Here is a 13,225-nt window from a genome sequence, read left to right as displayed (position 1 = left end):
AAGATGAGTAATCTGTCCTTAATATTCACATTCTGATACAGTGCTACATCTTTCACTTTTCAAGCAGTGATGACAGATGTTGTAAGGTGGGTGGAAGGTTTTGTATCACTTCTTGGAATAGATTTGTTTGTAGTTTTGGAGCTTGGCTTCCATTTGGGATTTGTTTTTTTTTTGTTATTTTCATCATGATTATGTTAGAATTGATAAGTTTTTAAAAAAAAAGGAATTGAAGGAATCAATAGAAACTCTTCCTGGACCTTTCATTGATACTGAGGATATCTTTATTGGCAAGTCACCGATGTATTTCGATGAAAGAACAAATGGCTTTGTTACCAGGTTTGCAGATGATATGAAGTTTGGTGTGGAAGGGTTAGGTAGTGTTGAGGAAACAGGTAGGATGCAGGACTTAGATTAGGAGAATGTGCAAGAAAGTGGTTAATGAAGTACAATGTTGGAAAATGTATGGTCATGCAATTTGGTAGTAGAGGATGTATCGAGAGCATCTTGAGCAGCTGCATCACTGCCTGGTTCGGGAATTGCACCGTCTTGGATCGCAAGACCCTGCAGTGGATAGTGAGGTCAGGTGAGAAGATCATCGGAATCTTTCTTCCCGCTATTACAGACGTTTACACCACACACTGCACCTGCAAAGCTAACAGCATTGTGAAGGACCCCACGCACCCCTCACACAAACTCTTCTCCCTCCTGCCATCTGGCAAAAGGTACCGAAGCATTCGGGCTCTCACAGCCAGACTGTGCAACAGTTTCTTCCCCCAAGCGATCAGACTCCTTAATACTCAGAGTCCAGACTGACATCTACATCATTTATTATTGTAATTTGTCCTCTGCTGTGCCTATTGTCTTGCTTATTAATTATTGTACTGCCCTGCACTGTTTTGTGCCCTTTATGTAGTCCTGTGCAGTTCTGTATTCTAGTGCAGTTTTTATGTTGTTTTACGTAGTCTAGTGTAAACTTGTGCTGTCTCACATAGTCTAGTGTAGTTTTGTGTTGTTTCATGTGGCACCAGGGTCCTGGAGGAACGTTGTTTTACTGTGTACTGTACCAGCAGTTTATGGTCGAAGTGACAATAAATTTAACTTGACTTCAAATAAATGTGCGGACTATTGTCTAAATGGGGAGAAAATCCACAAATCTGAGACACAGGGATTTGGGAGTCCTTGTGCAGAACACCCTGGAGGTGAACTTGCAGGTTGAGTCGGTGGTGAGGAAGGCAAATACCATGTTAGCATTCATTTCAAGAGGTCTGGAATACAAGAGCAGGGATGTGATGCTGTGGCTTTATAAGGTACTGGTGAAGCTTCACCTTGAGTATTGTGAACAGTTTTGGGCCCCTCATCTTAGAAAAGATGTGCTGGCATTGGAGAGCATCCAGAAGATGTTCACAAGGATGATTCCAGGAATGAACTTCTGATAGCTCTGGGTCTGTACTCAAATAGAATTGAGAAGGATGGGGGAGGGGCTGTCTCATTGAAACCTTTCAAATGTTGGAAAGCCTAGACAGAGTAGATGTGAAAAGGATGTTTCCCATGGTGGGAGAGTCTAGGGGGACAGGAGGGCACAGCCTCAGGATAGAGGCTGTGGAGGCCAGGTCATTGGGTGTATTTAAAGCAGAGATGATAGGTTCGTGATTGGACATGGCATCAAAGGCTAGAGGGAGAAGGCCGGGAACTGAGGTTGAGGAGGAGATATTAAAAAAGGATCATGATTGAATGGCAGAGCAGACTTGATGGGCCAGATGGCCTAATTCTGCTCCTATGTCTTATGTTCTTAGGTACTACTGGACTTGTATACATACATGTATATATTTACCACAAAAACAACTATTTAGCCCAATCAGTCCACCAGCATTTACGCTCAATTCAAACATTTTCATATCTTTCTTTCTTGAAATCTATCAGCATAATCTCTTTTTTTTTCCCACAAATGCTTTTCTGGCCTCCAGTTAAAGGCCTTGTGCAGTCCTGCATTAGTGAATTTGACATTCCAATCTTTGAATGAAGAGGTTCCTTTTAAATTCCCAGTTGGTGACTATCTTGTATTAAGGAGCACTAATTATGTTCTTCCTCACAAGTGGAAATACTCTTTATCCACTCTATTAAAAATATTTGTAAAGAAATTGCCGCTTGAGCCATCCTCAATCTCAAGAAAAGGAAGCAACACACACAAAATGTTGCTGGAACACAGCAGGCCAGGCAGCATCTATAGGGAGAAGCACTGTCGACTTTTCAGGCCAAGACCCTTCGTCAGGACTAACTGAAAGGAAAGATAGTAAGAAATTTGAAAGTAGGAGGGGGAGGGGGAAATGCGAAATGATAGGAGAAGACCGGAGGGGGTGGGGTGAAGCTGAGAGCCGGAAAGGTGATTGGCTAAAGCAGGGGTATCAAACTCATTTTAGGTCACGGGCCGGATTGAGCAAAATGCAGCTTCATGCGGGCCGGATCAGTCGGATGCATGCGAACGCAGCTTTCGTTGCCTCCATTTTTTCAGCCTGCTCTCATGTGTCTCAGTCTCTGCTATAACTACAAAGTGTTTCACTTTACAAATTCCGTTTCTTATGAAGAAGACTGCCGAATAAACACTAAAAACCCTGAAAACCTGGTACCCGAATAAACTCAGCATTAGCCATGTCATACGCCATAGGCGCTTCGATTACTGGGGCCAGCTTTAATAGTAATTAGATATTATCTCGCGGGCCAAAGATAATTCCACCGCGGGCCGGATTTGGCCCGCGGGCCTTGAGTTTGACATATATGGGCTAAAGGGATGCAGAGCTGGAGAAGGGAAAGGATCATGGGACGGGAGGCCTAGGGAGAAAGAAAGGGGGAGGGGAGCACCAGAAGGAGATGGAGAACAGGCAGAGTGATGGGCAGAAAAAGATGAAGCCATGCTCAGGTTGGAGGACCAATACCTTATATACCAGCTGGGTAGCCTCCAACCTGATGGCATGAACATTGACTTCTCTAACTTCCATTAATGCCCCTCCTCCCCTTCTTACCCCATTCCTGATATATTTAGTTCCATCTATCTTTCCTTTCAGTTAGTCCTGACGAAGGGTCTCGGCCCGAAACGTCGACAGTGCTTCTCCCTATAGATGCTGCCTGGCCTGCTCACGTTCCACCAGCATTTTGTGTGTGTTGCTTGAATTTCCAGCATCTACAGATTTCCTCGTGTTTGCTCAAGAAAATGAACTCACTCTGCTTATCCTGTCATGATAGGTATATTTTAGTAACACAAATGCTGGAGGAACTCAGCAGGCCAGGCAGCAGCTACGGAAAAGAGTAAACAGTTGATGTTTTGGGCAGAGCACCTTCATCAAGACTGAAGAACAAAAGATGAGAAGTTAGAGTAAGAAGGTGGCAAGGGAGGAAGAAGTACAAGGTTGTAGGTGATTGGTAAAACTGAGAGAGGGAGAGGAGTGAAGTAAAGAGTTGGGAAGTCAAATAGTGAAGTAAGATGTGAACAATGGTCCCATTTTCTTTCACCTTTGCTCCCATTCTCTAGTTTCTTTCCTGAAGATATACCTTAACACAAGTCTCTGTCATTCATTGGTCCTCTGTTATATTGCAGACCTCTGCCTCTTTCCTATTCTCAGTTGTTCTCTTATATCTTTACTCATTCATGGAAGTTCATGAGTTTTTAGTCTTCCTGAGATTTTCCTGCCCTTTGTGAAGTTCTTTTAGGTATTGCCCACCATTGTTCTACATTATCTGGTGCTAAGATATTATTGCAAACACAAAATCAACAGATTTTGAAAGCCAAAACAACACACACAAAATGCTGGAGGAATTCATTACTTTGGCCTGCTGAGTTCCTCCAGCGTTTTGTGTGTGCTGCTACTATATTATTACCCATTTAAAATTTTTTAATTCTGTTCTCAGCACCAAGCTCGGCTTTTCTCCAGTCTGTAAATGAGTTTTTGCTTATAATTGTATCCTCTTTGATCACTAAGGAAAGTATACCATAGTCATAGAAAATGCTGCAACCATTCAACAGGTCAAACGGTATCTGTTGAATAATAAACAGAGTTAATGTTTCTGGTCAAGGATCAATGGTCAGAAATGAAAGAATGAACTCTCTCTATAACACTCAAATGCTATTTTGTGTGTTGTTTCAGTGCTGTCTCTTGTGTTTCAACGTGATTCCACTTTCTATAAATGCTGTCTCTCTTGCCCAGTGTTTCCACCACCTCCTGCTTTATTTTCAGATTCCTGCAAATACAGATATGATCATTATAATGCTTGATGGTGTGCTCACTATTATCCAGGTGTCACTGTATATTTATTTCCCTGCTCGAATGTGGTTAATTCTGCATTCCTAAATCAAATAGTAAAATTTCCTTTGTTATGTTTTTTAAACCGTGGGTTAACAATGTGTCCTGTATCCATTGCAAAAAATCTAATATTTTCTTCTTTTTTACTGAAAGATTAGCCTCTTGCCTTGTATTCTTTTACTCAAGAATAAAATGTAGCTACTACGCTTGATAGTGTTCAGGAAATACGGCATTTTTACAAATGATTAGAGAATGGACTTCATGGCACATCTCTTCAAAGTGATTGTATTCCTTTGTCTGTCCAGGTTCTGACCTTTGGTTGAAACTTGGACTGTCTATATATTAAGTCTAAAATGGCATTAAGTTATTGATCATAAATGAACAGGTGAATATGTGAAATATTTAAAGTTTCAGCTTTCAGAGTTGAACTTTATAGTTTTTATTTAATATATTGCTTTTAAATATTATTGAGTGACGAATATTCATTATAGTTCTATCTCAATTTCATCTTTTGCAGTTCTGATGATATGGATGGCCCAGTGGAAGATATAGGAAGTCGTTCATGTGTAACTAGGTTTGTGAAGACACTATTGTCCATAATGGAGCATGGAGTCAAACCTCACAGCAAACATCTCACTGAATATTTTGCCTTCTTGTTTGAGTTTGCCAAAATGGGAGAAGAAGAGGTAAGTTAGATAGAAGCTCTCAAGTCTTAAATAGCACCTGCAGGAAGAATAATTTAAAATCAACCTAATTTTTTTTCAAAAGATACTACTAACAATTGTTATTTGTTTCAGAGTCAGTTTCTTTTGTCCTTGCAAGCAATATCAACAATGGTACATTTTTACATGGGAACAAAGGGACCGGAAAATGTAAGAACATGGCAATGTGCTTTTCTGCAGTGTTTTTAGTTTATTGTGAATAATTGTCATTTTTAATATCCATTTACTTTACATGACTCATTATATGTCAATTTTCAAGTTTGTGTATTTGTAGAAAGTGCACAGGGGAAGAAAAGCCTACATAAGTCCTCATTTTAATCTGCGTTATTGTTGAGAATGGTTCTTTTGTTAAGGAGTGATAACATGTTATATTTGCACAATTAAATAACAAGTAATAAAATAATATATTTTACTATCTGAACTTTGGTTTCATTTTATATTTTAAAAACTTCAGCAGTTCCCCCAACCGCAAGTTGAGGTTTTATCTGAAGAAGAGGGTGAGGAGGAGGAGGAGGAAGAAGACATTTTATCTTTAACAGAAGAGAAGTACAGGCCTGCAGCACTAGAGAAGATGATTGCCTTGATTGCACTTTTAGTAGAACAGTCTCGTTCTGAAAGGTAATATGCACATAGGGAATGTAGTTAATCTCAAATACTTGTTCTTGCTTCACATATTTCTAACTTTTTGCAGAAATATAGCAGTTCTATTTTCTTTATTTAACCATCTAAAATGAAATATCCAAACTATATTTGTTAACTTTTGTTTCTAGAAGGAATCTGAAAATTGAAATCGAAATGTATGCCCATTTTCTATGAACCATAAATCGTTATTTTGTTTGTTTATGGAATTGTTTAAATTTGACAGTACACGTTAAAGTTAGTTGAACTTTATTTCTAAAATGCTATATCATTTTATTTGCATATTGCATTGAAGTCTAGTCTTGATGTTCAGTACTCAGTATTAATAGTTGTCCTTTTCACATTTTCTTAATAGGCATCTGACTTTGTCACAGAATGATATGGCTGCCTTGACAGGAGGCAAGGTATCGTCAGTAGACGTAGAACTGGTGATATATATTTCTTTTCTCTTTTAGAAATGCTTGACTTTGTAGACCAACATTAATTTTTGGCCATGGCAGTTGAAAATATTTGTCTTGTTATTGCATTTCCAATTCTTAATCAGTAATAATTTTAATTATTGAATCAGAAATGTTGGTCTTGACACATAGATTTTCGAACACATTGTAATTCATTCATGTAATGATCTCATGCATTCCTTATAATTTTTAGAATAAGTGCCCAAGTTTCTTAAGGTTTCTGACATAAATATACAGTATGTAAATACAAACCCCATTTCCAGAAAAGTTGGGATATTTTCCAAAATGCAATAAAAACAAAAATCTGTGATATGTTAATTCATGTGAACCTTTATTTAACTGACTAAAGTACAAAGAAAAGATTTTCAATAGTTTTACTGACCAACTTAATTGTATTTTGTAAATATACGCAAATTTAGAATTTGATGGCTGCAACACACTCAACAAAAGTTGGGACAGAGGCATGTTTACCATTGTGTTACATCACCTTTCCTTTTAATAAAATTTTTTAATCGTTTTGGAACTGAGGATACTAATTGTAGTAGATTTGCAATTGGAAATTTTGTCCATTCTTGCTTGATATAAGACTTCAGCTGCTCAACAGTCCGTGGTCTCCATTGTCTGATTCTCCTCTTCATGATGCGCCATACATTTTCAATAGGAGATAGATCTGGACTGGCAGCAGGCCAGTCATGCACACGCACTCTGTGTCTACAAAGCCACGCTGCTGTAGCCCATGAAGAATGTGGTCTGGCATTGTCCTGCTGAAATAAGCATGGACGTCCCGGGAAGAGATGTCGCTTTGATGGCAACATATGTCTCTCTAAAATCCTAATATATGCCTCAGAGTCAATGGTACCTTCACATACATGCAACTCACCCATGCCGTGGGCACTGATGCACCCCCATACCATCACAGATGCTGGCTTTTGCACCTTCCGCTGGTAACAATCAGGATGATCGTTTTCATCTTTGGCACGGAGAAGTCGATGCCCGTTTTTTCCGAAAACTAGCTGAAATGTGGACTCATCTGACCACAGCACACGGTTCCACAGTCTTTCGGTCCATCTGAGATGAGCTGGGACCCAGAGAACTCGCCAGCGTTTCTGCATAGAGTTGATGTATGGCTTCCTCCTTGCGTAATACAGTTTCAAGTTGCATTTCTGGATGCAGCGACAGACTGTTAAGTGACAATGGTTTTCCGAAGTACTCCCGAGCCCAGGTGGCTATAATTGTCACAGTAGCATGATGGTTTCTTAGGCAGTGCCGCCTGAGGGCTCGAAGATCGCGCGCATTCAACAGTGGTTTCCAACCTTGCCCTTTACACACTGAGATGTCTCTGAATTCTCTGAATCTTTTCACAATATTATTTACTGTAGATGTTGAAAGACCTAAATTCTCTGCAATCTTGAGTTGGGAAATGTTCCTTTTGAACTGACTAACAATTCTCTCACGAATTTTGGCACAAAGAGGTGAGCCACGACCCATCCTTGCTTGCAAAGACTGAGCCTTTGATGGACGCTACTTTTATACCCAGTCATGATACCTCACCTGCTACCAATCAGCCTGCTTAATGTGGAGTCTTCCAAACCGGTGTTACTTGAATATTCTGTGCACTTTTCAATTTTATTTTAAGTCTGTCCCAACTTTTGTTGAGTGTGTTGCAGCCATCAAATTCTAAATTTGTGTATATTTACAAAATACAATTAAGTTGGTCAGTAAAACTACTGAAAATCTTTTCTTTGTACTTTTGTCAGTTAAATAAAGGTTCACGTGAATTAACATATCACAGATTTTTGTTTTTATTGCATTTTGGAAAATATCCCAACTTTTCTGGAAATGGGGTTTGTAGATTGCATTATTACTAATGAGTAAGGTATATGACAAGAAAGTATCTTCTGACCTAAAGATTCTTATTTACAAAATAAGGAAAGACCGAGATCTCCATCTTCATATTTTATTGTATTCTGGCAATTTACAGTGGTATTTTAATGAACCTACTAGATTAAGATGGCTTATAATTTCTGCACTAACTGTGCTTAAATAAAATGAATAATAGTGCAACAATATGGTCTATGTGGTGAAAAGCAAACTTGTTGATATATTTTAAATAATGAAATTTACATTTCCCTAGGACTACTAAGACAGTCGAGAGTAGTTAATGTTTATATTGCATTTCTGAACTTGACTTGGAATTTTGCTATTTCAGTGAAAGGCATTTGATTTGGGACATATATTATCTGCTTTTATGTCGGTAATATTTCAAAGTGATATTATTGAAGATACTTGAACAATGAAGTAGCTTGTTAACATTTCTAGTACTTATGGATTTATTTTCTTTTTCAGGGTTTCCCATTTTTGTTTCAGCATATCCGTGATGGAATCAACATTAGACAGACCTGTAATTTGATCTTCAGCCTCTGCCGCTACAATAATCGACTTGCAGAACATGTATGCAGTTTTTGTGTAGTTATAATTCAGTAGCAACACTTTACATTTTTATGGATGCTCAGATAGAGAGAAATAGCAAATATTTTTAAAATATGGCTTTGTTTGTGTACTTAGATCGTTTCTATGCTGTTCACATCGATAGCAAAGCTGACTCCTGAGGTATGTTAATTATATTGTTTTGTCTTCATTTTAACAAGAAAAGATACCAATGCATATTTCAGATTTTATTTACTGTTGAACATCAGTACTGAATACAGCATTATAATTTTAGTTAATTTTTTTTTATTCCTTACTAATGTTGTTCCACAGTTTTTTCTTCCACTGAGCTTCAGTGCTTGCCACAATAAGACCACAGGATGCCATCCATGTTTTGTACCATGTTCATTTGCCCAGATAGGCATTAAATTTGTTCAAGGCTTCAGTTAGTAGACTACTAATTCATAATGTAACAATATAGCTTGATCTTAGGCTTGATATTGACTGCATCAGACACCCACAAGTATATTTCTATTAGCTGTTGCTAGATAATGACAAAGAACTTGTCAAAAATCACTTGCACTTACTCAGGGGTTTTTATTTGAGGTCTTACTTCTCCACTCGAACCAACATCTCATAACCCAAGGTGGATTAGAAATTGACATTTAGTCAATTATATGGCTCATTTCTGAAAGGCGGGTATAAAGTATATCTAGATGAATAATGCAATCCACCCAGACAGGCTAGGGGCATCTATTCTCCAGTGTGAGACAATGACCTCATAGAGGTGTATAAAATCATGAGGGTAGATCAAGTGAATGGTTGCAGATTTTTTTCCCCCCTCAGGGTAAGGGAGTCTAAACAAGAGGCATTGTTTTAAGTTGATAGGGGAAATTTTAAAGGGGGGTGTGAGGGACAAATTTTTCGCATGGGTATGTGGAACAGGCTGCTGGAGGAAGTGGTGAAGGCAGGTACAAATACTGCATTTAAAAGACATTTAGATAGCTATAAGGATAGAAGAAGTTTAGAGACCTAGAGCCCAGTGTTGGCATAAGTGACTAGCTCAGGTGGGCAACTTAATTGCATGGATGAGTTGGGCTGAATGATGTGTTTCTCTGTGACTTCTATGAGAAGTGTTTGGCTTTTGAACACACTGGTAAGTGTTGTGGGTACTGTGAATTGAAGGTATACTGAAATTAATTTCCTGTCCAAGCTTACTTCTTTGATTGATAAAACTTTGTAGAAGGCCTAAAATTTTTGCTTGGGTTTTCCATCTCATCCTATTGCTTTGTTACTGCAAAGTGTGTTTCATCCACAACGCTAATACTTCCTGTGACTCTGTTGAACCGCATTTAATGTTAAATAAAATAAAATCATACCTCATGCTAGTACCAGTCTCACAAACTTAAACTAAAAATCATGCTCATGCTTTATATTATTTCTAGGCTGCACAGCCTTTCTTTAAACTGTTATCCATGTTGATGGAATTTGCTGGTGGACCACCTGGAATGCCTCCATTTGCTTCTTATATTCTTCAGAGAATTTGGGAGGTATGCATAAATTTTCAACCTGGTAAAATTATGAATTCACTGGCTTTCACAAATGGTTTAAAAATATAGAATTTACTTTGATGGGAAAATATGATCCATATATTTATGAATTTATAACTGCATTTAAGAATACGCCAATTTCACCTTATCTACTGATATGCTACCCATGGAGCTGTGTTGTTACTAGCATTATTAGTAAATCTATTAAATCCCTAATTTAATGAGTTCCTCCAGAGTCCGCTCTTGTGGTATCCCTTTAAATTATGGGATGGATTGAATTTGATCTCTTGTGCAGGCAAGTAGTGAGATATTAATAGTTGGGTTCTGAGTTAGAAACATCAAGGTATGTTGCATGTAGAATGAAGCATACAAGCTAAAAGGGCCAAGCTGAAACTAAGATGGAAGTTGTTATTATCCAAGGAGATATTAGCTGCTGTATAAAATTGCAGCCTTACTCCCATGATATTTGGCCTTCGTGGTGTGCATGTTTTGGATTTGAAATCCACAGCAAGTCCATGCTTCTATCTAAAATAATTACTTCAGATGTAAGTATATATCAGTTTATTGCATTTGGAAATTAGTTGGACACAGTGTATTAATCAAAATTAAAATGAGAACTGACTTGCATTTTTATGGGAAATTTTGAATTGTCGTGTATGCTATTATAATAATGTCAGACTTCTTGTTTTTGATTAGGTTATTGAATACAACCCTTCTCAGTGCTTAGACTGGTTAGCTATGCAAACACCTCGCAATAAGCTTGCTCACAGCTGGGTACTTCAAAACATGGAGAACTGGGTGGAGCGTTTTTTGTTGGCACACAACTATCCTCGAGTCAGAACATGTAAGTTACCTCTGGTCAGATTTATCAACATTGCAGAAGGAAAAAAAGATGGTAATGCTGTTTGTCTTTTAAAAATTTGGGGTAAGGTCAAGAGAGTTTGAAGAATTTCTAACTTTTATGCACATTTTATGTATTACGTGAATGTAGACAGGTTGATCTAATTGTCCCTACCAATTGAGACAGAATCATCTCAGAATAAACTTATTTATTCTAATTCTTCTTGTTCAATTGGAAATTGTTTCTTCCTGAGTGACTTGGTTTTAGTATTACTGGATTAAGTGACAATTCTAATTAAATATGTACATTGAGCTCAAACCGAAACACAAAACCTGCAGATCTGAGATAAAATAGAAAAACGCTGGAAAACTCAGTAAGTGAATGTGAATCTGTAGAGTGTTGAATATCTTGAACATGTCAGGTCATTGATCTTTTGATTTATGCTAATGCTGCCTGATGTGTTAGTTACTACTGTAGCGGCACCACGTAATAGTAACGTGTGTCCTCTGAGGTTATCTGCCGAATGTGGAATTGGGCTTCTGCTTGCTGGAACCATAGGTGAGGTCGCAGCGTCCAGAAGCTTGGCAGTTTCAACGAAACCGCATGAACGGATGCGGCATTGTTCATCTCCGGTCCAAATATCGTTTGGACCGTCAGGGTCACCAATTATAGTGGTGTGCTACACGCAGCACTAAAATAACGACACGGAGTTGGTAAACTGCAGTTAAAGAAGATTTTATTCGAACTTCACAGCCTTGCTTTAAAGCCTCCCTGATCCCGCCCTCCCCGGGCGCAGATGCTGTAGGGGGCACGTACTCACAATCTCCCGCAGGCTTTTCCCTTTGTTGGTGAAGCAGACCTGGCGCCCTTTTGGGACTGGCCTTTGTGCCGGCACGCTGGCTATTTGTGAGCCGGTTCGAGTGCGCTAGGAAGTGGGTCGCCACACTACCACATTTTCTGTTTTACTTTATGAATGTGTTGGTCATAAAATTTTTAAGGCTTTATAATCATGATCTTTTATCTACAAGCGAATAAAATAGCTGCAAGTCCTTATTGCTAAAGTCATTAAAGTAAATGAATGTTTATCTTACCCTATGCATTTTTAAACTCTCTTATACTTTGCTGAAAAAATACCATGAAATGTTGGTTGCACTGTGTTCATTCTAAATTTTGTACAGGTCCTCCCCACTTACTGGCAGAGTTCCATTCCTGTAAACTGGTCATAATCTAAGTTGTTCCATTTTATCTGTTGGGCCATGTTCCCACATAGCAGTAGATGCCTCTAGCCCCAAAGCAGCCAGCAAAACGATGCTGCTATTCTCCCAGATACTTAACTGTATGTTCAGGCATTACTTAAGTTGCATGTATGTAACCTGTATTCAGAATACTGTGCTTTGAGTCAGGAGCTCTGAAATGATAAATGATCAGATATAGTGATCTTTTGAATTGATTTTAATTTTATTTATTTCTACAGCTGCAGCTTACCTCTTGGTTTCACTCATTCCAAGTAATTCGTTCCGTCAAATGTTCCGATCTACACGTTCCTTGCACAATCCTACACGTGATTTGCCTCTTAGTCCAGACACAACTGTTGTTCTTCATCAGGTGTACAATGTTCTCTTGGGACTGCTTTCAAGAGCCAAGCTATATGTTGATGCTGCTGTTCATGGCACCACAAAATTAGTACCTTATTTCAGCTTCATGACCTATTGTTTGGTCTCAAAGACTGAGAAGTTGATGTTCTCTAGTTATTTTATGGACCTGTGGAATCTCTTCCAGCCTAAGTTGTCTGAACCTGCTATTGCAACAAACCACAATAAGCAGGCTTTACTCATTTTCTGGTATAATGTGTGTGTGGACTGCCCAGAAAATGTGCGCTTCATTGTACAGAATCCCGTTGTGACAAAAAATATTGCTTTTAATTACATCTTGGCCGATCATGATGACCAAGACGTTGTTCTGTTTAACCGTGGGATGCTTCCTGCATATTATGGGATTTTGCGCCTGTGCTGTGAACAGTCCCCTGCTTTCACACGGCAGTTAGCTTCTCATCAGAATATTCAGTGGGCATTCAAAAATCTTACACCTCATGCAAGCCAATATCCAGGGGTAAGTATAGCTATTTGTTTAATGGTTTTTAACCAGATTGAACTTTACTGCATATTAACTTTAGCACATTTCTAACTGTTTCTATTATTGCATAACCTAATCTACCGGGATGGCATCTAGAACAAACTGCTGAACTTCAAATCGTGAACTTGGTTATTGATGTGACCTTTAGTTTGATGTTGGTCAT

General features: G+C 38.5%; 1 protein-coding gene across 3 annotated transcripts in view; it reads left to right on the top strand.

Moving 5' to 3' along the window:
- Positions 1-13,225, top strand: part of usp34 (ubiquitin specific peptidase 34) — a 300,100-nt gene that overhangs the window by 237,042 nt on the left and 49,833 nt on the right. Inside the window, exons 59-67 of one of the 3 annotated variants that reach the window (XM_073051066.1) lie at positions 4,810-4,978; positions 5,090-5,164; positions 5,472-5,632; positions 6,009-6,057; positions 8,458-8,562; positions 8,677-8,721; positions 9,984-10,088; positions 10,785-10,932; positions 12,404-13,038. In XM_073051066.1, coding sequence (XP_072907167.1) covers positions 4,810-4,978; positions 5,090-5,164; positions 5,472-5,632; positions 6,009-6,057; positions 8,458-8,562; positions 8,677-8,721; positions 9,984-10,088; positions 10,785-10,932; positions 12,404-13,038 — 1,492 coding nt within the window. Of the gene's footprint in view, positions 1-4,809; positions 4,979-5,089; positions 5,165-5,468; positions 5,633-6,008; positions 6,082-8,457; positions 8,563-8,676; positions 8,722-9,983; positions 10,089-10,784; positions 10,933-12,403; positions 13,039-13,225 lie in introns of all 3 variants that reach the window. The other 2 variants (XM_073051065.1, XM_073051064.1) reach the window with 2 other exon arrangements.

The sequence above is a fragment of the Hemitrygon akajei genome, chromosome 7 (assembly GCF_048418815.1).
Source record: "Hemitrygon akajei chromosome 7, sHemAka1.3, whole genome shotgun sequence".
Classification (NCBI taxonomy): Eukaryota; Metazoa; Chordata; class Chondrichthyes; order Myliobatiformes; family Dasyatidae; genus Hemitrygon; species Hemitrygon akajei.
Note: the sequence above shows the minus strand (reverse complement) of the source record. Positions and strands in the feature narration are given on the sequence as shown.